We start from the raw sequence: 27,650 nt of genomic DNA, 5'->3' as shown, positions 1-27,650 counted from the left end.
GATCCATGCCTCTCAACCCCATGGGCAGTGGTTATGGCCCCCTCCCTGGTGGCTGAAGCTGTTTTTCTGGCTGTTACTGACCAGTTCTTGTTGTGTTTTCTATGAGAGGTGATGGGGCCATTTGGAGGGTCATATGTGTGAATTCTTTAGAAGCCCAGTGCACTATCCCCTGCCTGGCTGGGGCCCAAGCCCTTCCACTGAGACTCTGGATCTCATCATTGGTGGTACTGGCCTCAGCTTCTTGTCGGGAAGGAAGTTACTGCCCCTGTCTCGCCTTGCCATTCCTCTCCAGTTCTCTGCCTAGATAGACAAAGGAGGATGAGAAATAGATGAGCATTGCTCTGTGTTTGAGCAATAGAATGCAAGTCTCCTTTGTGCCAGCACCACCAATCTCTATGCCTTTTAGCACCCTCCCCTCCTTCCCACAGTGTACTTTCATCCCAACCACTGCAGTTCCTTCCTACTGATTCTCTTCTGTGACTCAGTCACTCTTTCATCTCAGTCTAATCTAGTCTTTGGGAGTAGACAAAGTGGCTCTGCAAATACAAGTTCGAAATATTTCGAACTTGCACCTATGGCACCTATGGCAGGAATTTCTTTGAATCTCTAATTTGCCTCTGTATGGTGGAGTGGAAGCATCCTTAAGGTACTATGTGCCTCCTTTTCCACCACTTTGGATCTGGGTCACTATTTCTGGAGTGCCAGTAAAATCCTGCTACAGAATTAGTATCTTTACCTTATAGACGGGGATATTAAGCCTTGGAGAATTTAAATGACTTTTCCATGGAAATCCCATTTTCTCCATCCATGCCATTCACATTCTAAAGGCCATGTCCTTAGGCAGCACATGATAACATGTCTTCTGTGCCATTTTCTGGCTTTCATTGGAATAGCATATTATGTCCTAAACGTCTACCCAAGCGAAAACCCAGGCACATACACTTAAAGAGGAACAGGGCTAGGAGACTTGACTGGCATAGCCCAGGGAAATACCTTTTCAGAGATATCCTGGGACCAAACAGGAAATCTGTGTGGCAGAATTCCCAGGGAATCCTCAGGTCAGGACCTTGGGGTAGAGACCATCTGCCATTAAATACAATTGTTGGGGAGGAAATGTGACATAAAAGTAAGTCACTAAAAAACATAGATAGACCTGCTTTTAAAATAATATCTTATGCTACTGACAAGGGCTTAATTTCCAAAATATACATACAGCTCATACAACTCCACAACAAAAAAACAAACGACCCAATCAAAAAAATGGGCAGAAGACCTAAATAGACATTTCTCCAAAGAAGATATACAGATGGCCAATAGGCACATGAAAAAATGCTCATCATCGCTAATTATTAGAGAAATGAAAATCAAAACTACAATGAGGTACCACCTCACACCAGTAAGAATGGCCATCATTAAAAAGTCTACAAATAACAAATGCTGGAAAGGGTGTGGAGAAAAGGAACCCCTCTTACACTAGTAGTGGGAATTTAAATTGGTACAACCACTAGGGAAAACAGTATGAAAGTTCCTCAAAAAAATAAAAATAGAGTTGCTGTATGATCCAGCAAAATCAAAAATATAAATGCATCCCTATGTTCATAGCAGCACTATTTACAATAGCCAGGACATGGAAACAACCTAAATGTCCATTGTCAAATGAATGGATAAAGAAGATGTGGTATATATATACAATGGAATATTACTCAGCCATCAAAAAAGAATGAAATAATGCCATTTGCAGCAACATGGATGGACCTACAGATTATCATACTAAGCAAAGTAAGTCAGAAAGAGAAAGACAAATACCATATGGTATCACTTATACTTGGAATCTAAACATATCTATGAAACAAAAACAGACACATAGATATAGAAAACAGACTTGTGGTTGCCAAGGGGGAGGGGTTTAGGGGAGGAAATGAATGGGAGTTTGGGATTATCAGAGGCAAACTATTATATACAGGATGGATAAACAACAAGGTCCTACTGTATAGCACAGTGAACAGTATTTAATATCTGTGACAAACCATAATGGAAAAGAATGTGAAAAAGAATATATATATAATATATATCATATATATATCCATATATATATATAACTGAGTCACTTTGCTGTACAGAAGAAATTAGCACATTGTAAATCAACTATACTTCAATAAATTTTTTTAAAATACAATAAAATTAAAATAATATTTTAATTGAGCTTCTCAAGGTATTGGCTTAGAAGGTCCCAGAGAAGGCAATAATGATAATAGCTAATATTTCAGGCCACTTATATGAGACAAGAACTGTTAATTGCTTTACATGCCTTATGTTGCAGTAACCCTTGAAATAGATACTTCTGTTCTCTCATTTTAAATTAAAGAAATTAAGCTTAGAGATTTTCTTTATATAACATGCACAAGATCATGCAGTTCCAAGAGGTGGTAAAAAATAAAAGATGGTTTTTTCTTTAAAAAAAAAGAGTTTGTGCTTTTATTCTGTTTCAGCTATTGACAGAAATGATGATTAAAGAATTTCTCCCTCTGTTTTACAGAGTAACCGAAAACACGGATAAGACCGCAGAAAAGCAGATACTTCTAAACCTTCAAAGATGGCAGAAATGTTTACAGCAGTGAAAGGGAGATCAAAAGCTTAGAACTATAATGTAGCCAGGACTACAACTGTGTATTTTAAAGCCATTATTCAAGGTTTCTTACTTGACAGTTCCTACATGACCCTGTTGAAAATCTACAATATATGCTGCATTTAATGAAACATGTATAGGTCAAACCAGAAGGAAAGAACTATAAACATATATTGCGTGAAGAAAACAATTCAGCCATGGAAACAGTTTCAGCAGATCAAGCAAAGATGTGTCTTGGGCATGGAACCAAAGTTACAAAGAAACATTCTACCCCTGCTGTGCAGGGGAGGTCATTTTAATGTAACACTACACCCCCATGGAAACACTAGTCCTGAAATAAACATCATTTTAAAAAAATCAAACAAAAAAATAAGGGTGGGTGGGGATTGAAGCACGAGGAATACCTATGAGGAGCTATTTACAATAAAATATTTCATTTGAAAAGTCTGGTTTCTTACTACAGGGATTTGCTTTTCTGTCTTTATTATTGTTTAAAACTCAGGAACTGAGACATCTGCAATTTGAGTGAGAAGAAAAGCAGTGTCTGGTTTGTTTTGCTGCAAACGGTGGAGCTTGTGGAATGCATTCCACACAGATGAGAAGTGGATCACAGTGACCCGGACTAAACTGGCAACCAAAGTGAAAGACCCAGGCGAATGCAACATAAGAAATAACAGCAGATGTTGATGCTTCCTTGGCCTTCTGTCACATCTGTGGTCCTCCACGAACAACAAACTGATCTCATATTGAAAATTAAGAAGATGATGCTCTAAATCACAAGCTCCCTGACTTAGTTCTGTTTAGAATGTCAACGACTATAGGGCCAGAGGCACCTCTGAATCTTTCCATTTCCAAAATACTGGTCTTCAAATGGCTGCTTAAAATTGCCTGCAAATAACATGTTATGCGATTTGAGACAAATAGAGGCGATAAGTAAACTTCTACCAACAGTTGAGTTTACTGCAGAGATGTGACTATTAAATGAAATTATGATTATTTTTAGAAGTATCCTGATATGCTTAGAGCATTCTGACCTCTTGTCATTTAGACTGATAACGTTTTTTTTTTCCCCTAGAGATCTGACAGCAACAAGGTAGCTCTACTTTTTTATATAAAAGTAACATTGTGTTACTGATAAGGTCATTTTCTACCAGAGACAATTAGAAGACTGGTACTTTCCTAAGTTATGTAATACTGAGTCTTGGATTCAGCTCTGAGAGCAAATAAATGTTCCTGAAAAGCTAATTTTAGCCTCATTTACTGTAGATAACAAAACAGCCTCAATTTTTCAAATTGTCAACGTTTTATTTACAGGGCTAGCATTCCCATGCATTAAGAATGTGTGTAGGGAACCAGAAACTCTTTCTGTGAAATGCTACACCAATTCTTCCATACATGGGTTCAGTATCTTATTCTTCAGTTTTAGCACTGGCATTTTCAAAGCCAGAACAATAACTGAAGAATGTACAAGAAAAGCTACAATGCGGGAATCCCACTTTTTGTTCTTATATTTACTGCTGACCCAGGTATCTTTGGCCCAGTCACTTAACCTCTCTGTGCCTCAGCTTCCTCGTCTGCAAAATGAGGTTAAAATGCTTTTTCATAAAGGTTTTTTGTTTGTTTGATTTTTCTTTTTTGTTTTTTGAGGTTTTTTTTTTTTTTGCAATTCTGGAACAAGAGGTGCTTAAAGTAGCACGAAGTGCTTTGTAATTATAATGACTGCTATGTTTGACTTTCTTGTGTTGTTGAGAAAGAGTCCCCTGTGTAATAAAATAGTGCTTCAGTTTGGTTCAATCTAAGCACCGTAGCACTGAAGCTTTCCCATCAATTACTAGCAATAAAGATTGAGCGATCCAGAACCAGGATCCCTAATCACCTATAGTAAATAGATCATTCTCATGCTATTGAACAAGTTAGAAGAATGTGTAATTTCAATGATAAGCATTTTCTAGCTCTCCTTACTGTATATGCATGCCATAATACAAAACTCCACTTTTATCATAGGAGAGCCAGCCATGAAATTAAGGTTTGAAGTGAACTGAGAGTATCACATAATTAGTCTAATTATCCCTTTCATTTGGAGGGGGAGGTCTTGTGAGATGTCCTACTGGGAATATACAATATAACTATCCTTCTGCTGGATTCTTTGTTCAACTGGGTAGGTTCAATATTAAGTATGAATAGTACATGCATTGTGCAGGCAATATGAAAAAGGGTGCTACTACAGTTTGTGACCCAACACTTTCAAATCTCAGTCAGAACATATGGAAGAGGATAAATTACTCTCCCATATCTTAGACGAATTTTCCATTGGCCATTCCAGGGTACATCTGAGCAAATTCATACCCCATCTGCTCCACCAAACCTACTTTCTTCCTCTTCATCTTGCTTTCCCCACCAAGAAACTTGTAGGTTAAATTTTATATCCAAGCACTGACTGGGGTTTGAACAATCAGAAATATTTATTAAAATAATGTAGTTTAATCATGTACCTTATCTGCTATAAATCTGATTGTATCACATACACACAAAATCATACAAGAGCAATGCCCATGAGGATGGCCATCTAAGCAGCTTTAGATGTGTGTAGGGAAAATGCAAAAAAAAAAAAGGGGGGGGGGTTTAGCTTAAGATCCAGGAGATTAGCAAATTTCTCTAAGATTTTAAGCTAAAAGGTGATATTTTTACCATACCTTACTCATGATCCTCAAAATTAACGTATCTTGGGATAGGGCTAAATATTTTGATAGGCACATTCTCTGTTATCCATTTCCACAATTATAAAAAACATCAGCAAAATTGTACATGTGTGTTCCAGTCACTCATGGATCCACAGAAATGGACCATATCTAAATGAATGCTTCCCTTGCATACTATGTTCAGCAAGCATAAAAAGAGTGTCTCAATAATGGAGAGGTTTATTGTGACTCCACTTCTTACAGAGATCAAATGATCCCCGCTTGGGTCTTTAATATCTGCTTTAATTTCTACAACTTAACTATCCTGACATATTTGGCCAATGGGTTAGCAGCAATCAGAATAGCATTCTTCAGAGTTCATTTTACTTAATTTTTCTTAACAAAGTCTTCATCTCTTGGAAAATAAACATAACTGAAGATATTAAAGAAACAGTTTGAGATAAAACGAAAGTCCCAATTTAGCACGGCTATTGAGGACAGGAAAAGTTTCATGAGAAAGGGAAAAGAAATAGAAGACTATATTTGACTATAAAACTAGAAAGCATCTATTACTAAATTGACTGTCTAACTTTTTTTAATGGCCACCCAAGTTTTGTTTTAGGTAACACTAGAATTTGCTAAAAATAACTATCAAATCCCTTTTAACTTACATCATATAAATGAAATTTTTGCCAATAGCAAGGTTTTTAGGGGTGGAAGAATAAATTTTGCTTTGTTTTTTTTCCATTTATTAAAAAAACTGCTCACGTAGGTGGCATGGTTCTTCTAAAGGATAGAGATGATGTAGAAGGCTCATGAGTCATCACTGGAGTAGAATGAGGACATATGTTTTCCACTAGTAATAGAAGAAATAAAGTTTTGCCAAACAAATTTTTGCTACAGTATTTTATTTCAACTTACTTTTGTGGTTTTCCATTTAAAATAAATCTCTGGCAAATTTGTTCCTTTTTGCCTATTTATTGTCAACTTTTTCTGTAAACCCATTGTATAATTCATGTGTTCAATGTCTTTGATGTAATTCGTAAGTTCATTGTTTTAAGATGAAGCATGTCTTTTTAACCTGCCTAGGTTTTCATGGAAACTGTAAAATTAGTATTCATCAGTTTTGTGTTGATGCCAAATAACTGGATCATATGTGTTATATTACATCAAAATAGATGGGCAGCATAGACATTTTATTTTTTAAATATTTAATTGCATTTTTGATCTGTCAAGGAATGGTACAGTATATATATATGTATACATATACATATATATATGAATGTGTATGTATATATTTATCTGCTATATTGAAAAAGTTCGATATAACTTGAGAGATAGTCATCAAAGCAAATCTTAGATGACTGTTTATGTCATGAGTTAATGCTTCCAGGATGGACCCAAGCCTCTCCTTAAGTGGACTTCTACTTTCTAAAGGGAAAAAAGTAGGTCAAAAGGTCTTGAGGGCCAAAAGCTTCCATTCTGTTCAACTGCCTTGTCATTTCTATATAATATATTGTCTTGAGACTGAACCTCAGGCATTGTGGCAGGAGGATTCAGACATAACAGAAGTTGGAGTTGATCCTCTATGATCCCATTTCAGTACTAGGCAGAGCAGATTCACATTCCTTTGCTGCCTTTAGTTTGGCAGTTTAGTTCTTTCTACATAAATCTTCTATCGTTAAGAGTACAAGACCAATGTTTAATCATTATCACTAAAGATATACTTCAAGGGGCAATGTGGCAAAAATAAAAGGACTATAATTTGCTATATTCAACCTAGTATATGAAACTCAGAGGTACAGGTGGTTGATTGGGTGAAGTTCCCTGTTTTTATCTTTGTGTTTTTGCACTGAGGTCTTTGAACCCATGCTTTTATTTCCATCCTTGTGATATCAAAGTTCTGTAGGGTGGGAGTGCTGTAGATAAACAACTTGGAGTCCAACTTTGCCTACAGTCAAGCCTCTACAAACTTACTATAGTGTGGATGATGCAGTTTCCCAAAAGCAGATCCCCAGCGTCCATTGATAACAGCAATCACTTATATTTGATTGATAAGTCACAAAATGTGCCTATTTCCCTACATTAAACATAATAACTTCCCACAATGAGGCAGATCAAAATCCACTTTTATAAATATGTGATGTAGATATATACACATATACATTCTGTATATAGTATGATGGTGTGAGCGCTTACTAAATGTGTACTTCTGTCCTAGGATTGGGGAATTGGGAAGGGGTTTTCTGATGCTGCTCGGTAACTCATGTTTTTGTTTAGCATCTGGTATCTGTGCTCTTCCCCTGCTTGCCTGTCTCTTCTCCCTTTTCTCTTCCTTTTGTCCATTACTACTATTCCCTGTTTTTGACTGAGGCAAAGAACTACTTATTGGTTTTCCAATTACCCAAGCCCATAATCTAGCCTTCTGGTGATGCCAGTGGTTTTTCTGGAAAGAGCAACAGAGTCCAGCACAATCTACAGTATTAATATTAGCCCAAAGTCACATATTTTTATCAGCTAAAAATCTCATTCCATAAAGGGTTTATGCCTGCTTGAACCTCCACGATACAATTCCATGGGGACTCAAGTACAAAGCCCATGCATGGGAATACATAATTCCCCAGATGTCTACTGTATTAATGCAGCCAGGGGGTCAATTTCTCAGAGTTTTCATTCAATCAACTGCTTCAGTTGGGGTTCTTTCTCTCCATCTCATTAGCATGACTCCATATATTGCTTCAGTGCTTGTTTATCAATGGAAGAAAAATATAAATTCACTGAGTTTCACCAGAATGATCCTCTGAAGTACACCAAACATGTACATGTACTGTATGTTATTACCATAGAGATTGGAATCAACTTATTGTATGTAAAGTTTTATGAATGGTTATTTTATAATTTATGTATTTAATACAGGAATCAATGAGCTCTGGTGTTTTAGTTTATATAAAAATAAAACAAACTGCATTTTTAAAAACTTTATCTTGCATTGTCCATAGGTTTTTGTTTTGTTTTAACTCAATCTACTTTAGAAAAGCAGGGTGAGGGAAATCAGGGTTATCCGTATAATGTTGGGGAACAAACTCTACATCAAAGATGGTAAATAGGTTTCTTCTCATCTATCCACTCTGAATTTTTTATTGTACCTGCCAGGGGCACTATGGTGAGGAGTCCAAGGCACAATTTACACTCATGAGGAGGGAACTATGGTCATTAGCATGCCTGCTCTGAATATAGTTTGGGGAAGAATCTTGCCAGCTATTTGCCTTTCTTATTCTAGCTATTACTTCTTTTCCTTTATCCACCTACCTTTTTTCTCTACCTTGTAGACCCACTAGATGTAACAAGTTAACAAGCGTCTGTTACATGACCATCCATTATATGCCCATCCCTATGGCCTGGTATGAATGGGTCGACCCTCAAAGAGCTTCCAGTTTATGTGGGAAACGACCCATGTATACATGAAACAAATAAAGAACCAATATGGCACAATGTGAGGTATAATTTTATAGGTCACTATTGAGAGCAATTAAAAATAATATTAGTCTTTGGGGGTGGGCTTGAAAAATCCATGCTAAGAATGGTTCTTAAGTTGCAACCTCTTATCTTTAACTAGCAAAAAGTGTCACTCATCAATTTAAAGTTCTGTTACCCGTTTATAGGAACCATCTCCTGTGTCACGTCAGATCCCTAAAACAGAGAATAAGACATAACCCCAGCCCTCAAGACATCATGACTATGTTATTTGATGAAGACTTACAATTGCCTGAGTCTCTATGAGAAAGGTACCAAGCATATCAGCATGCCATGAAATAGGCAATTATTGTTATGGATTCTGTCTAATGTTATAAATGAAAAGTTTTGATGAACTCCAGTTCTGGTATATAACTCAAATATGCTAATCATGTCAACAGCTCAACTGACTTCTTCTAGCTCCAAAACAAAGTACCCTGGTGTCTTTTGGAGATATTAATGGGGGCAGGGAACACTTCCTACCATAGTGCCAGTGGGACAAGTAAACAGCCACTAGGTTCATACAAAGCCCACACAAAGGGACTCCTCCTATGGGCTCATGATACAGCTCTGCCTCTGACCTACAGGTGAGCAGCTTTCATAGGGGTGCAGATGTGTAGTCAAGTGCTTACCTACCCCATGGGTAAAGATATGTGTCCAGTGGCTGATAAAGAATGCTTACTTTATTTAAACTATTTTGTATTTACATACGAAATGTCAGAGTGAATGATGAAGGCTTTTTTGCTCACTGAAAATGCTCCAAATAAAAATGTGTTTAACAAATACATTTTTGCATGTAGATGCACTTATAAATATGAAACCATTGGTTTTGATCAATCGCCTCTATAACAAAGAGGCATTGGGAATCTGTGCCTGTAATTACGGTAAAAATATTGAGAACAAGGGCCACTACATCTACATCACCTTCATGAAGCTCCATATGACGCTCTTTTTTAGAATTTAGAAGGAGAAGGAGAAAACAAAACAAAACAACAGCCACTGCAGGAACTAGATTTTTCTTCCTTTATAATAAGAAATAAATAATTTATTATGTAAATTATTTTGCCCTGACTGCCTAGAAATGCATGAACAAATCTAAAATTTAATTACGGAATCTTGTCAATTATTTCTATTTTCTTTTTACTTTACTGATTTCACTCTTTTGCCTTTAATTTACTTTAGTTTTGCCTTTAATTTACATCACCTCAGATGTATTTTTGTACAGCCACAGGGTATAAATTCAATATTTCTTAACTGCACATTAAATATTCTTAGAGCTACTATAGGAAAGTATCAATATGTAGAAAAATATTCAAAACGTGGAAGTAAAGCAAAATGATGAGTATTTATCTTTCTAATTTCATTTCAGAGTGGTTTCTAATATGTCGATTGAAAAGTCTTTTGACTCTGGGGAAATGCAGCAATTGATGAGAGCCCAGATGTTTTACAGCCCTGTAAAGCTAGGAGCTAACTTGCAGAAAGTTGATAAGGTGAGACTTTTTTTTTTTTTTTTTTTTTTTTGCGTGATAAAAAAAGAAAAACTCAAAGATTAGGGGTTTGTCCTATATGCAAATTAACCACTTTGGTTTCTAGCATACTGCCTTCTTTCACTGTACTTTGCCCCATTCTTCAAATCTTTCTTGAATCAGGTCAGTCATTCTACTGGTTTCTTTATTTAATGAAGTATATAAAACTTGGACACATGCTCATTAATTTTTATGAGAATGACATTTTTAACAATTTGAAAAGAGTGCTTTTTCAAAAGGCATTCTAAGGGATATAAGACAAGATATGTTCCTTGCTCTCAATGAACTTCTGGTAAAATAAGGCAGTTAAGTCCCCAAAACAATGAAATAGAAATCAATACAGGAGGGTTAAAAGCCACCATCTACTAAGTATCCTGAGTTAATCTTTGATTCCAGACCTGTTCCATCTCCTAGTTCCCCCAAGTCGGTGAGAGCTGTTAGATAGAATTATGATAGATTCATGGGCTTAATTCTCTCCCGCTTTTCCCTCACCTTCCATATCCAGTCCTTCACAAGTTCTATTGATTTTACTTCTCCCACCTGTCTTCTATTCTCCATCACTTCTATTAAGAGCTTCTCGCCTGAACCCTTGCAGCAGCTTCTTAGTTAAATTAACTGCTTCCACTTGTGTCCTCTTTATATATAACCTACTTGTGGTTTCCAGCTTGATTTAATGTGCAAATCGTAGCAGCTTGTTCTCATCTTTAAAATTATTCCTTGCTTTCCCATGCCTACCTGGGGTTGACTCTCAAACGCTTATGGAACTAAACATGGGATTTGGGGCTGGGGTAAGACGCTGCAGCCAACACAAGCCTGTTATTTTGTCTAACCCAGCTATAGGAAATAAGGCTCAAAGTCTCAGCGTGGCCATTTACGTCCTGGATACCTCTTCTAAAGCTTGAATATTCAGCTTAGCCATCGTCTTCCTCAAGAGTTGGACACAATATCCTTTGTTCTCCCAAAGCATTCTATGTGTATTCATCTTGTCATTTACCAGGTAATTAAAATTATTTGTTCTGTTCATCCCCACTTATACCCCCAGTTAAATCTGAGTTATTTGAGAGCAGAGAATATGCGTTTTTCAGTTTTCAATCTTCAGCAACTAATACATTTCCTAATACCTAGCAGAGCCTCACTAAATTATCCTAATTTTATTGTTTATATATTAGACTGTGGAAGGAGCCCTTTTTCCATGTTTTTATTGAAGTAGACTTGATTTACAATATGTTTCAGGTGTTCAACATAGCTATTCAATATTTTTATAGATCATACTCCATTTAAAGTTATTAGAAAATATTGGCTATATTCCCTGTGCTGTACTTACATCCTTGTATCTTATTTATTTTATACCTAGTAATGTGTACCTCTAATCCCTTTCCCCTTTCTTGCTCCTCACCCATCCCTCTCCCCTCTTCTCACCACTAGCTTGTTCTGCATATCTGTGAGGCTGTTTCTGTGTTGTTATATTCATTTGTTTATTTTTTAGAGAAGTATCACTTCTCATTTGGATGATAAAAGAAGGCTCCATGAATGTGGAAATAGGTAAACTGGGTCATTTTTTGGAAATTTATTTTATTGTTGTCTCTGGGGTTTTGTTGGTTGGTTTTGTTATCATATAAAGGTTTTGCTGTTTCTTCCTGTTGTTACCTTATTTTATATTTTGAACAATAATTTTGGTCCATAAACCAAAAGCTCTTCAGAAAACAGGCAAAAAGACTAACACATTCCCTACTCGCTTCCCTTATCCTTCGGGTTGAAGTTCTCTATTCCCCTGTATTCTACCCTCTGACCACAGGAGGGGAGCATTTGTCTAGAAGTCCAGGAAAAAGTGTCAGCTCAAAGAAAATCCGAAGTTGATTTTATGGGGCATTTTGTGTCTCTTGGTTTTGTGTTTCTCCTCCGCACGTCCATATGAAAGCAATAATCTAAATATAAACACTGTCTTGTCCACTTTTCTGGCGTGGTTTTTCACCATCTTGGTTTTTTTCAGTCTCTCCTTACTTCAGGGAAGCTGGGTTGTTGTCTTTACCCAGGCTGCAAATTCATTTGCAAACACCAAGGCTCAGGGAAACTTAGAGACCAATTACAGCCTCAAAATATTCCAGACTCGCTAAGATGCCAGACAAAAAGGGTCAAGGCAGTTCATCAGATTCACTCCCTAATTCTCCCCCTCCAAAGCAAGTCCTTCCCAGAGAACAGACAAGGGAAGGTATGTTATTGTGTCTAGAGTTTCTCTGTGTGAATGTACTTGAATTCTTTTAAATGGCAGTGTTATGTTTTAAATATCTTTGCCAAAACATATTATGTTTCCTAAAGGAATTTTTAAAGAAAAAATAGTGATTCGTCCTTAAAAAATATTTACCTCCCAAGAAGCACAAGAATGAAAAAAAGCAATAATTTCTGATGGTTTGTACAAAACATTGACTAGATAAGCTTTTATTCTATTAGTCTGCCATTCTTAACCGTAAATGACATTTTATACATCACTCTGTAATTGACAAAGGATCCCTGCTTCTTAGTGCTGACATCTCCCCAGTTATATAGGGGCTGCTGTGGGAAAGAACAGTTCAAAACAAGCCAGGTACTTCCATTTTATTTTAATTACTGATGGACATAAAGCAGAATCCCAATTATGTTGGTCTTTTCTCTTTCTGGCCTATTTTTCTTTCTACTCTGTTATGAGAGGGAATATGTGTTTGGAAGACACACCGGGTCCCAGCCCTAGCTTTGCCACTAGGTGTGTGTCACTGAGTTACTGAAACATTTGAAGCCTTCCTTTCCTTTTTGTAAAATGGGATAACTAAGATAATTCCCCTTGTTGGGCTGTTGTGAGAATTAAATGAGATATGTAGCAGGGTTAGTACCAAAAGTTTTAATGTGTGGCTGAGATATAAGGACTCGATCAACAATAGGCTTCATAAGTCACATTTTAATTATTTGTAAAGTCTTCAGTTCATTTGTAAGTATAAAAGGATATACTATAGACGATCAATATAAAACCATAAACTATGAAAGAATAGTATATGCATCTTACCCCAGACATCCCTGCCTTCACAATCCTTCCTGACTCCTGGCACTCTCTAACAAAGCCAAGCAATATGTATTCTGCCAGAGCATTGCAATATTACGTGAATAGGCAGGCATTTATGTAGAGGACTAAGCAAAAATCCTACTCCTCAGGCTAGGGTTAATAGTCAGCAGAGGAGGAGCAAACAAGGGGCAGCGCAAACAAATCCTGGGCAAAATGCCAACATCAGGCATTACCGGGAAGCCTATGCAATAACCCTTGCAGTACCCCCTTGGCACCACAGGGGTCGCTATAAGGAACCGCTGTGGTCTGGGGTACCTCTGACTCAGACTACTGACAATGAAGTTTTCATCTGAGCATTAACTATTTAATTTTTCATTTGTGTACATTACAATGAGAGTCATTTTTTTAAGACCCAGAAGAGACAAACATTTACTCATTCGTTGATTCCTTCGTTTATTTCTTCAGTTTTCAACAAAATTTTATTGAACAACTACCATGTCTCACTCATGCCTGTGTATGAAGGAGAAGGTGTGTAAGTGACTTGCCTATTGGCAGAACTAATAAAGAGCAGAGCCAAAATGTGGGTCAGATGATCCGACTCCAAGTTTAGTCAACTTTCCACTTAATTCATGTAATTAATGCATTGTATAATACATTATATAATCCTATATATTATGATACATAATTATATTAATATAATTATCAATATAGCTAACATATAATTAATTATATATTAAGTGAATAACAACCAAACAATTGCTGAGCCCCTATCAAGTGTCAGAATTTTTTTTAAAATTTATTTATTTATTTATTTATGGCTGTGTTGGGTCTTCGTTTCCGTGCGAGGGCTTTCTCTAGCTGCGGCAAGCGGGGTCCACTCTTCATCGCATTGTGCGGGCCTCCCACCATCGCAGCCTCTCCTGTTGCGGAGCACAGGATCCAGATGCGCAGGCTCAGTAATTGTGGCTCACGGGCCCAGTCGCTCCGCGGCACGTGGGATCCTCCCAGACCAGGGCTCGAAACTGTGTCCCCTGCATCGGCAGGCAGACTCTCAACCACTGCGCCACCAGGGAAGCCCCAGAATTTTTTAATACATTTTTTTCATAGGCTGTATGGCCTCCAGAGTGGTCTTTTGAATCCCAGTCCTGTTCCCCATTTGCTCTATGACCTTTATCAAGTTAATGAATGTCTCTGAGGCTCAATTTTCCCATCCATAAAATGGAAATAATACAACGTGCCTGGCAGGGTTATGGTAAGGATTAAATTTAAATAAAGTAAAATGAACCAGTATAAAAACAGACGTAAAATGCATGGTACTGGGTAGGGTTCCAGTTCTTACCACTTGTGTTTTAAACAACTTTGCATTTACTAATGAGGAAACCAACACATAAAAGTTTGGTAACTTGCCCAAGTTTATTCAGCTAGTGAGTGGCCGAGCTAGGATTTGAACTCAGCTCTCACTTGAAAGCTTGTACTCTTTCCGCACTACTGTGCTGCCAGTGTGCTTTTTTGTCTCCGGACAGTTAGTGGGTCCTTGAGGTGAGAGAACATTTAATACTTCCCCACGGCGCCTGGGGAAGTATACATATAATAGTCGACACAAGTCTGTTAAGTGAGCAACATACTTAGACAAGGGGAGAAGACAGAACAGCAAAGTTTTGTTTTTGTTTCTCTTTTTCTGTCGACAAGTAATGTACTAAGGGTACCAGGAAACACAGCACACTTGTTGACTAACGATGAAAGGATACGGCCCTTCACTATATGAAAGCTTATGAATCCACTGTGATCTGCAAAGAATCCCTTTGCCTTTTGACCCCTTTTCAAGTGGAAAGCAAGGTTCTCTTCCCATTTCCCATCCTCTGCCTCAACAGAAGGGACCACTGGCTTCCCGCAGCCTACAGAGAAAAAGATGGGACCGGGGGAGTTAAGGCAGGGCTGACCCTGAGTGTGGACGACTCAACACTGCCTGCTTGGTGGGAATGGAGAGGGCACTCAAGACCCCCTTGCTCCTTCTACTGCCTCTCTCTCTCACACACCCAAACATTCTCTTGGAGTTAAAAACGAATACATATTCCAGAAAGTCCCTGGGCAAAATCAAAGTGAGTTACCAAGAAAGGCCATAATGAAGTTATTAAAATCCATTAACAGAAAATTCTTTTTTTTTTTTTTAGACTATCTAGCTGCCTAGTCTACAGCCCTGAGGAGAAATGCATCATGAATGATAAGGAGACATCCTACTGGGAAATAAGATTTTACCGAGACCGAGTTGAGGAGACGTATATGGGGAAATTGGATCAGCCAAGACAAGCTGTCAATGGCCAGGCAAACAGCGATGTGCTGGTCAGCAGGCTCAAGGAAGAGAGGGCGAGCCTTGGTTTATACTCTGCAGATTTCTCTGAGGTAAATGCCTCCACCATGGCTGATTTCAAGCTACCAATGACAAAATTCCTGAATATTTAACAGTTGGCCTTCAGGACTGTTATAAGCCAGCTCAAGCACATCCTGACCAGTCATTTTGAAAGGATGAGGTAACTTCCTGCCAATTTGTTACCATATGAACAATAATGTGCCTTTTTAAAGTAGGTATATGTTTATCCCTTTAAAGTGTAGTGTGCTCTATACCCCACCCTACCACTATAATAGCAGTGCTCACTGAGGGGTAAATAGAGTTAAGATGGGGTGTCACCACAAATCAGTGCATGTCAAAACTGGTGAAATCGGAATCAAGTCTGTAGTTTGTATTGTTCCAAAGTCAATTTCCTGGCTTTGCCATTGTACTATGGTCATAAGTTGTTGCCATAGGGAGAAGCTACATGGGACTCCTATTTTCCTAACTTTGTGTTTACGGTTATTTTAAAATAAAAAGTTGGGGGAAAAACCCTCAAAAATATAGGAAAATATAAAGGTGACAGTAAAATTTCCCCCGAAATTATACCATACAGAATTAATCATCAGTATCGTTAGGTGACCATCATCTTAGACATTTTTCTTTGTAAATATTCAGGTGGAAGGAGAGGGGTTGAGGCTACTTTTAGGGAAATGGAGTTCTATAGAAGATCCTATTTTTAAATACAAAATGTAATTGTATTTGAATGTAACAAAAGAACCTGATGTTAAATTGTAAGAATCAGTGAATTTCAAATACGTTTGCTGTGACCATGCGTGCGTGCACACACACACACACACACAATGGAGTATCAGGTTTCTTAAATGACCTGACAAAAGCCTGTGGGACCATTTCTTTGGCCCTAAAATTAAGGCTCTGAAAATTATAAGTTGAGTTCATCTATTTCCTGTTACCAAAGATCATACCACTAAGAAAGAAAGCCTTGAGAGAGCCAGCCCATGAAGGTTTCAGAAAAGAATGCAAAAACAATGAGCATTAACCCTTCAAAACATCTTAGAGCCTTGAACCACAACTGTGCATTCTGAATTTGACTCCCTGCTTTGTTTCATAGCTAAAGCTTTTGACCTTACTGTCCTCTTTTATATCTCTTAAGGCCACTGATACAGTAGTACAATATTAATGAAAAATAACAAAAACAATTTAATATTGATATTTTGTCAAAGAGTTCACTGGTTGTGTACTTCAATGAAATAATAAAAGCCATCTTACAGATACAGCAAACTTTACAATTTTTAAAGCTCTGCACAGTTTTTAACCTCCTTTGAATGTCATAGCAACTCTGCGCAAGAGTCCAGGCTGGTATTTTATCCCCATTTTACAAGTGGTGACAGTGAGGCTCACAGCAGGTGAGCAACTTGCCTACAGTCATAGGGAGTAAGTAGAAGGGCCACGGGGTTTTACAGATTCCTGGACTTTTTCCCTTTCTATCACATGTTAATAGAAGCTTAGTATCACGTTAGGACCCTTAAAACCCCCAAATAGTAAATGTAATTTAATACAGCTTGTAATACACTCAGGAAATTAAAGCGTACAAGAAAATTGAAATCTACTCCCCTAAAGAAAAATATGTCAAACCTACTAAGAGGTTAGTAGGATTTTTTAAAATCATATTAGCAGATTATCCCATCTTACAAAGCAGGATCCAAGGGAATAGAACACAGGACAGATAAGGTTTTATTTTGGATAGAGAAAATAATAATGGATAATATTTTTAATATGCCATGGCAGTGCTACATATTTATCTGTATTACCTAGTGCTCAAACAATCCATTGAGGTAGACATAATTGTTATCCCAAATTTGCAAAAGAAGAAACTGAAGTTTGAAGAGGTCAAACAGGTAGGAAGCAACAAAGGATCTGGGATTGGATCCCATGTTTATCTGATGCAAAATCTTGCATTTTTAGCCAGAGTGAGGCCATACTATACTGTGGAGACTAGAGGGAGGCCAAACAATCAAAACCCAAGACTAATTAAAGGTACAGCTGAAAAAACTGAAAAAGTAAATTTGATCTTTGGGATTGTCATGTATTCTTGGCCCCCTTCTCCTATTCCCCTTCTCCCCATAGTTATCCAAAGCCACTGGGTATTTCCTCTCATCCAGATCTAAAGTTACTCTCTAAAAAGTATCTGGATCTCATTTAACATAAGGGACAAGTGACTCTTCACAGTTTTAAAATCCTTGCTCCTGAAGCTTTAGATCAAGCATTAGTTAATCCTTTGGAAGCTTAAATTGCTTAGTTCTCAGGAACTGGAGTTTGAGGATAGAAAAAAAAAACAATTCTAAAAAATGTGACATGTAGTCAGTTGATTAGTTGATTTTGATTAGAATGCCAAGACAGGGAATTCCCTGGTGGTCCAGTGGTTAGGACTCTGTGCTTTCAGTGCCAAGGGCCCTGATTTGATCCCTGGTCAGGGAACTAAGATCTCACAAGCAGCAGGGCCAAAGAAAAACAGAAAAAAGAATGCCAAGACAATTAAATGGAGGAGAAATAGTCTTTTTAACAAATGGTGCTGGGACAACTGGTCTCTACATGTAAAAGAATGAATTTGGATTCCTACCTCACACCATAGACAAAAATTAACTCAAAATGTATCATAGTCCTAAATGGAAGAGCTAAAAGTATAAAACTCTTAAAAGAAAGGTGTAAATCTTCATGCTCTTGGATTAGGCAATGTTTTCTTAGATATGACACCAAAAGCATAAGCAACAAAAGAAAAAATAGTGAAACTGGACATGATCAAAATTTAAAACTTTTGTGCTTCAAAAAACAGTCTCAAGTAAAAAGATGACCCACAGAATAAGAGAAAATTCAGAAAATCTTATATCTGATAAGGGACATGTGTCTAAAATATTTAAACATGTCTTCAAACTCAGTAGTAAAAAGCAAATAGCCAATTAAAAAGTGGCCGAAGTATCAAAATAGTTCACTAAAGGAAATATACAAATGGCTAATAAAGACACGAAAAAATGCTTACCATCATTAGACTTCAGGGAAATGCAAATCACAATGAGATATCACAGTAGGATGACACTAATCAAAAAGAAATATAATGATCACTTTAGGCAAGGAAGAAATTGTAACCCTTATAAACTGCTGGTGGGAATGTAAAGTGGTGCAGCCATTTTGGAAAACAGTTTGCAGTTGCTCGAATGGTTAAATATACAGTTACCACATGATCTAGCGATTCTACCCCTTGGTGTATACCCAAGAGAACTGATGACATGTCCACCAAAAACTTGCACATAAATGTTCATAGCAGCATTATTAATAATAGCCCAAAAGTCGAACAACCCAAATATCCATCAACTGATAAATTAATAAATAAAACGTAGCATAACCATACATTGGAGCATGATTTGGCAATAATGAAGTAATAATATATGCTACAACATGGATGGACCTTGAAAACACTGTGCTAAGTGAAAGATGCCAGTCACAAAGGACCACATATTACATGATTCCATTTATATAAAAAGTCCAGAATAGGCAATCTATTGAGACGGTAAATAGATTAGTAGTGTCCTAGCGCTGGGGGGCGGTGGAAGGTTTGAAGGTAATGGCTAAGGGATAAGGAGTCTCTTTGGGGGGTGATAAAGATATTCTAAAATTGTTGTGGGGATGGATACAGTACTCTGTGAATAAATTAACAGCCATTGAACTGTACACTTTAAAAGTGTGAATTATATGGTATGTGAGTTATATTCCAATAAGGCTGTTTAAATATAGCAATGCAGCTGATGGGACTACAAATCAAGACTATGATAAGATGTCACTGCAAACCTATTAGAACAGATATAATAAAAAATAGTGACAATACCAAATACTGGCAAGGTTGTGGAGAAACTGGATCTCTCAGCTATTGCTGGTAGGAATGTAGAGTAGTACAGTCACTTGGAAAATAATTTGGCACTTTCTTAAAAGAAATCTATACATTCACGTACCATACAACCTAGCAACCACACTCCTGGGCGTTTACTCCAGAGCAATGAAAACTTATATCCAAATGAATTCCATACATTATTGTTCATAGCAGTTTTGTTTGTAATTTCAAAAAACTGAAATAACCAAAATGTCCATTCAAAAGGACAATTTGCTTAAAAATGTTATGGTACAACCACACCATAGAATACTACTCAGCAATAAAAGGTAATGAACTATTGATACATGCAACTTGGGTGGATCTCAAGTTCATTACGCTGAGTGAGAAGAGCCAATCTTATGAGGTCCCCTATGTGATTCCATTTATACAACATTCTCAAAATGTCAAAATTATAGAGATGGAGAACAAATTACTGGGTTGCCAGGGGTTAGGGATGGTGGAGGCAAGGGAATGGGTGTGGCTATAAAGAGGTAGCATGGGGAAGACCTTTGTGGTGATATAATAGTTCTGTATCTTGAGTCAGGGAGTGGTTACACTAACCTGTAAATGTAACAAAATGACATAGACCTATGCATACCTTGTACCAATATTAGTTTCCTGGTTTTGATATAGCACTGTTGTTAGGTAAGATATAATCATTGGAGAAAACTGGGGGAAGTGTACACAGGAACCTCTCTATACTATCTTTGCCACTTCCTGTAGATCTATAATTATTTCAAAATAAGTTAAATATACGTATGTATGTTCCTATCTACCTATCACAATATACACTGCCATAAGTATATATATTTATCTATGACAATTCAGTTGGCAGACACTCAGTAACTATTAACTAAGCTATTTCTTGAGGAGATATGTATAAATGTATAGGAAATGCAAGAAAATTTATTAAAGTTAAGCACACTACTCCTCGCTCCTCTCAGACGACGCCCAAGATAAAAACCAAGAGAAATGAGTCATCCTTTGGAGAAGGATGTGCCTTATCTACACTGCAAATGTGTGCAAATAAATGATAAATAAACATGCCACACTCCCTAAATTTTTCCCATTCTAAATATACATTATAATAGTGGATTTTAATTTCTCAAGCTGTCTAAGTCATGGCTGTGATCCCCCAGTCTGGAGGAAATGCTGTGCTTGCAAGAGCTATGACTTCATTTCCTTCCAGAGCAAGTTCCCCCCTTTCAGGTTCTTGCACATGTGAAATTCCCTCGTCTTTCACTCCATGGGGCAGCTGGTTCCCAGCCTTGGAGTAAATTCAAACATTGTGGTTCAGAACATGCCAGCAGCTGCCAGAAGGATCCTAATCTTTCAGTTCCTGGGCCACTGGGGGAAAGGGTTTTTGGCCAAGGTAATCAGAGACTGACTCCACTTAATACAAACCAGACAGCCAGGGTGGAGGGCTTCCCCTCGGGAGCCTGGCTTAGATTCTCATCCATACAGACTCCTTTCGCAAGGTCTCAGCTGCATGGACCTCGTCCCTCACTGATCATGCCCCTCCCCAGCAGGAGTGGAACAAAGCTCTGTGAACTCGGGGGCCACACACCAACTTGAACTCCATCTCTTAGGGTGCCGGGGCCCACCAGGCCAGGATGGACTCAACAAGGATGCCCTCACCACACTGGAACCCACCTCCAATGATCTTTGTATCTCTCATCACAATTCCTCAAGCCTGCTACCCAACTCCCAAACTTCCTGCTATACTTCACGTTGTTATATATATTTTCTTACCTCCTACAAAGTGTCATACCCCCCACATCAAAGTCCAATTACTATTGTTAACATTATTATTGACAGTCACCATTTCAAAAAAGCTTATTATGTTCTAGGATTTTATATACAGTATTTAATTTAGTCATGACAACAACCATCAATGTTAGACAATTATTTTCTCAATTTTCCAAACAAACTAAAAACGATATCAGCAACAACTGAGGTCTGCATATTTCCAAGTCCTTGCTTATAATGTTGCCACCATAGGTCTGCCTGTGATACAGAAGGACCTGTCTTTCCATGGTCCATGCTGTGACCTTCGGAATGTGAGACACCTGAGCTTGAACCCTGTTAGATGACTCTTGATCAGTGGCCCTTGTACAGCACATAGGCGTCTGAGCCCATTTCCTCATCTGTAAAATTGGAGATGATAATAATGCCTGCCTCACTAAACTGTTGAATGAATTAAATGAGATAATAATGTATGTAAACTACTCAGCCTGATACCTGACAAAAAATGGACCCCAGTGAATGTCTCTCAAATGAATTAAGAAATGAGCCTATAGCAATTAACATGAATAGGGGAGAAAAGAGACAAAATGCCAATGACTCACAGGACTCAAAGTCATATTTGGCTTTGTGACACTGGCCAGACACATTTGGATAAGGGAGTCCCATGGCTCTCTCCCAATTCTATTGCCTGTTGCTGTCTGTAGAAGTTCAGTGCTAATCAGGCCACACCATGCCCTTGGGAGCAATTCATTTTGGTTCTATAGGCACCAACGACATCTCTAAGGCAGCTGTTCAAAAACCCTTTTTTAAAAAAAATTTATTTATTTTTGGCTGCATTGGGTCTTCATTGCTGCATGCAGGCTTTCTCTAGTTGTGGCGAGCGGGGGCTACTCTTCGTTGCAGTACGCGGGCTTCTCATTGCAGTGGCTTGTCTTGCTGCGGAGCACGGGTTCTAGGTGCGCGGGCTTCAGTAGTTGTGGCATGTGGGCTCAGTAGTTGTGGCTCGTGGGCTCTAGAGCGCAGGCTCAGTAGTTGTGGCGCACAGGCTTAGTGGCTCTGCAGCATGTGGGATCTTCCCAGACCAGGGTTTGAACCCATGTCCCCTGCAGTGGCAGGCGGATTCTTTTTTTTTTTTTTTTTTAAATCATCAAAATAACCTATCAGGGTTTATTAGAAAACACACCAGATAAGGCAGGGTTCCTTCAAAGCAACCACGGGAGGAGTCACAATAATTCAAAAAGAAACCCTTCCACGCTAAACTGACAACACTGCCACCTGCCCGAGTGGGGACAGAGCCCAACCTGGGGGCAAGCATCCTACCCACAGGCTGGACCGGGACCGGGCCCACCCAGAGTCTCTTTGCAGAAGACCTCAGCCATCTCACTTCATGTACTTGTCCTGCTGGTCAGCCAGGATTTTGGCTGAGGACTTGGCATCGTAGAAGAGCTCACTGATCTCCTCGAAGTGCTCCTTCTCAGTGCCGTCCTTCCCGTTGATCTTGGCCAGCAGGTTGGCTGGGGTCAGCAACTGCACCGTGTACCTCAGAGTGGTCTTGGTACCAATCTCCCCCAGGTGGTTCAGCGCCTTCTCACTGATGTTGATTCCCTCTGTCTGAGCTCGGATTTTAATGATCTGTTTCATCTCCTGCAGGGTGTACAGCATGGTCCGGATGATCATCACTCGGTCCAGAAGGTCGAGAGGGATGCCGTGAGGAGAGGTGATGTCCTCTGTGCCCCTGATGACACAGTTGCCTCGGTTGGACGCAAAGATGATGATGGGGACGATGGAAGACTCCAGCGCCTGGTGCAGGTAGGTGAAGCACTCAATGTCCAGCACGTGGACCTCATCAACGAACAGAACCCCCAGAACCAGCTCTGCCACGCCCTGGTGGATGTACTTGTTCACCACCTTGTTAATCTCCCCTCGGAGTTTGTGATCTCTGTCTTCTTTGGCTTCATGAGCTGGCCCATCAGGGACAGGATGTCTTGTCCCCCCTGGGGCCATGTGTTGGCCACGTCCAAGTCATGCAAGGTCACGTCTTGGATGACTTCCTTCTTCTTGTGCACATCCCCCTTGGGCAAGGGGACGTACTTTTCAGCTTCAAGGTCGAATTCTGTGGCATAGGTATCACACTTGCCCTGCCTCTTCACGGCCCCACTGTTGGCTTCGATGTAAATCACATCTCCAGCTTTTACTCGCTCTTTCTGCAAACTTTCAAAAACGCTGGGGTCCAGTTTCAACTGCTTGGTCCCCTTGGCTGTCTTGAGCCCTATGATCACGTGGCTGATGGTCTTGCCCTAGCCCTCCATGGGGTTCTCCGTCTCACATGGGGTGAGCTCCGTGACCTCGCCTTCATATACCTCCTTGGTCTCCTTTAGCCGCAGCCCAATGATCCTGCGGAAGTTCTCCATCAGCACTTCTGTCTCCTTAATCTCTGTGGAGTAAACTTCACTCTCCACCATCTGGCAGAAAGGGACCTTACTACCCAATTCCTGAGCAATAGCCAGAGCTAGACCTGTCTTGCCAGTTGCAGGAGGCCCTGCCAACAAGACAGCACTTCCAGCCATTTTCTTGCTTTTGATTAATTTCACTATCACTCTACGTGCCTTGCACGCGTTCTCCTGGCCCACGAGCCCCGAGGCCACCGGCTTGGCCAGGCCTCTCTCGTCCAGCTCCAGCCCCTTCACGTGGCTGTGGGAGGTGATGCGCTGCGTCTTGGTGGTGCTGTTCACCTTCTCGATCTTCATCCTGCACACCTGGAGCCCGAGCGCCCTCTGAGCCCTGGCAGCCCGCAGGTGGATTCTTAACCACTGCGCCACCAGGAAAGCCCCCAAAACACTTTTTTTTGAAACTGAAGTATATAATGGTTTATAATGTATTAGTTTCTGGTATACAGCAAAGTGATTCGTTTTATATATATATAAACCAAATATATATGTATTCTTTTTCATATTCTTTTCTGTTATAGTTATCACAGGATACTGAATATAGTTCCCTGTGTTATATAGTAGGACCTTGTTGTTTATCCATTCTATGTTAAAATAATTTTCATCTGCTAATCCCAAACTCCAATCCATCCCTCCCTCACCCACCTTGGCAACAACAAGTCTGTTCTCTATGTCTGTGAGACTGTTTCATAGATAAGTTCATTTGTGTCATATTTTAGATTCCATATATAAGTGATATCATATGGTATTTGTCTTTCTGTTTCTGACTTTCTTCACTTAGTATGATAATCTTTAGGTACATCCATGTTGCTACAAATGGCATTATTTCATTCTTTCTTATGGATGAGTAGTATTCTATTGTATATATGCACCACATCTTCTTTATCCATTCATCTGTTGATGGACATTTAGGTTGTTCTCAAGTCTTGGCTATTGTGAATAGTGCTACTATGAACATAGGGGTTCATATATCTTTTTGAATCATAGTTTTGTCCATATATATGCCCAGGAGTAGGATTGCTGGATCATATGGCAACTCTATTCTTAGTTTTCTGAGGAACCTCCATACTGTTCTCCATAGTAGCTGCACCAACTTATATTCCCACCAACAGTATAGGAGTGTTCCTTTTTCTCCACAGCCTTTCCAGTATTTGCTATCTGTAGACTTTTTAATGCTGGACATTCTGACCAGTGTGAGGTCACACCTCACTGTAGTTTTGATTTGCATTTCTCTAATGATTAGTGATGTTGAGCATCTCTTCTTGTGACTTTTGGCCTTCTCTGTGTCTTCTTTGGAGAAACATCTATTTAGGTCTTCTGCCCATGTTTTGATTGGGTTGTTTGTTTTTTGTTGCTGAGTTGTAAGAGCTGTTTGTATATGTTGGAAATTAAGCCTCTGTCGGTTGCATCATTTGCAAATATTTTCTCCCAGTCCTTAGGTTGTCTTTTTGTTTTGTTTATGGTTTCCTTTGCTGTGCAAAAACTTATGTTTTGATCGGGTCCCATTGTTTATTTTTGCTTTTATTTCTATTGCCTTGGGAGACTGACCTAAGAAAACATTGGTATGATTTATGTCAGAGAATGTTTTGCCTATGTTCTTTTCTAGGAGTTTTATGGTGTCCAGTCTTATATTTAAGTCTTTAAGCCATTTTGAGTTTATTTTTTTGTATGGCATGAGGGTGTGTTCTAACTTCATTGATTTACATGCAGCTGTCCAGCTTTCACAATACCACTCTTTGAAGAGACTCTCCTTTCTCTATTGTATATTCTTGCTTCCTGACTGTAGGTGTGTGGGTTTATTTCTGGCTTTCTATTCTGTTCCATTGATCTATACATCTGTTTTTGTGCCAATACCATACTGGGTTTTTTTTGTTTGTTTGTTTGTTTTATTTAACATCTTTATTGGAGTATAATTACTTTACAATGATGTGTTAGTTTCTGCTTTATAACAAAGTGAATCAGCTATACATATACATATATCCCCATATCTCCTCCCTCTTGAGTCTCCCTTCCATCCTCCCTATCCTACCCCGCTAGGTGGTCACAAAGCACCCAGCTGATCTCCCTGTGCTATGCAGGTGCTTCCCACTAGCTATCTATTTTACATTTGGTAGTGTATATATGTCCATGCCACTCTCTCACTTCATCCCAGCTTACCCTTCCCCCTCCCCGTGTCCTCAAGTCCATTCTCTACATCTGCATCTTTATTCCTTACCATACTGTTTTGATTACTGTAGCTTTGTAGTATTGTCTGAAGTCTGCAAGGGTTATACCTCCAGCTTTGTTCTTTTTCCTCAGGGTTGCTTTGGCAATTCTGGGTCATTTATGCTTCCATATAAATTTTATGATTATTTTTTCTAGTTCTGTGAAAAATGTCATGGGTAACTTGATGGGGATCAAATCTGTAGATTGCTTTGGGTAATATGGCCATTTTAACAATATTAATTCTTCCAATCCAAGAGCATGTGATATCTTTCCATTTATTTGGATCATCTTCAGGGAGTTCCCTGGTGGTCCAGTGGAACCATCTTCAATTTCCTTTATCAATGTTTTATAGTTCTCAGCATATATCTTTCACCTCCTTGGTCAGATTTATTCCTCAGTATTTTTTATGTGATTTTAAAAGAGATTTTTTTTTTTTTACTTTTCTTTTCTGATATTTCAGAAATGCAACAGGTCCCTGTATGTTAATCTTGTATCCTGCTACCTTGTTCAATTTGTTTATCAGTTCTAGTAGTTTTTGTGTGGAGTCTTTAGAGTTTTCCATATATAGTATCATGTCGTCTGCATATAATGACAATTTTACCTCTTCTCTTCCAAATTAGATACCTTTTATTTCTTTTTGTTGTATGATTGCTGTGGCTAGGACTTCCAATACTATGTTGAATGGAAGTGGTAAGAGTGGGCATCCTTGTCTTGTTCCAGATTTTAGTGGGAAGGCTTTCAGCTTTTTGCCATTGACAAAAACACTGTTTTTGAGAAGGACTCACCCAAAAATGTTATATCTGAAGATCTCTCTCTCTCTCTCTGTCTCTACTGCTAGACAGAGGACTAACTCCATACAAAAGCAAAATTCATGGGGACACTGACTCATATCTGTGTTGAGCCCAGTGTCTCTATATCATCAGCTCATCAATTCTGAGACTTTGAGATTTTACCTACTAGTAAAATAGGGGGGAAATAGGGAGAAACCTCAAAAAGGTATTTTGTAAAATAAAGAAGATTTTAAAGCAAAAGCATAGAAAGAACTTATTTCCATTTTTAAAAATTGTATAAAATTTGATTAACACTCATCACAGTGATCTTTTTTTTCTTATTCTACTATATACCCATGAAAACTTTGTTATGGAACTAACCTCAATATATGGACAGGTATTTAGGAATGACTGCAGTATATTATTTGTTTCATAAAAATCCAGAAACACTGTTACTATTCTCAGTTTACATAGGAAGAAACTGAAGATACTTAGGGTAAAGAGATTTTTCAAAGACACAGTGCATTAGACTGAGTGGGTGGACTCAGACCCAAAAAGTTCAGAATTAGGAAGTTCTCATGGTGCAGTGCCAGCAACCTATGAAATGCTAAGTAATTCACAAAATCTTAGTCACAGCAAATTTTAGGCTACAGTTAGGTAGCTGTAAATATATAAAGGAAAATTGAAATTTTCATCAGTTATCTTTAGTTTTTCCACTCCCCAAAAAACAAATTGTATATCTAGATAATCTAAAAATATGGTTACTGATTCAATATAAGAATAATGTTCATCTATATATTGCATTTATATATATATTCTCAAATTAAGAGAACCTAGCT

General features: G+C 38.5%; 2 protein-coding genes across 2 annotated transcripts in view; one reads left to right on the top strand and one right to left on the bottom strand.

Annotated features, from left to right (window-relative positions):
- The window catches only part of JAKMIP2 (janus kinase and microtubule interacting protein 2), a 63,280-nt gene extending 60,536 nt beyond the window's left edge, over positions 1–2,744 (top strand). Inside the window, exon 20 of the mRNA XM_059919541.1 lies at positions 2,537–2,744. Within this exon, the coding sequence (XP_059775524.1) occupies positions 2,537–2,557 (21 nt within the window). The 3' untranslated portion in view covers positions 2,558–2,744. The remainder of the gene's footprint in view (positions 1–2,536) is intronic.
- A 20,012-nt stretch (positions 2,745–22,756) lies between these two features.
- Positions 22,757–24,136, bottom strand: LOC132363845 (ruvB-like 1). The gene is given in 2 exon segments (XM_059919539.1): positions 22,757–23,323; positions 23,326–24,136. Coding segments are annotated over 2 exon segments (1,365 nt in total). The 3' UTR covers positions 22,757–22,769.
- Between the last annotated feature and the right edge of the window lie 3,514 nt (positions 24,137–27,650).

The sequence above is a fragment of the Balaenoptera ricei genome, chromosome 3 (assembly GCF_028023285.1).
Source record: "Balaenoptera ricei isolate mBalRic1 chromosome 3, mBalRic1.hap2, whole genome shotgun sequence".
NCBI lineage: Eukaryota > Metazoa > Chordata > Mammalia > Artiodactyla > Balaenopteridae > Balaenoptera > Balaenoptera ricei.
This window is presented reverse-complemented; position numbering and strand designations above follow the sequence as displayed.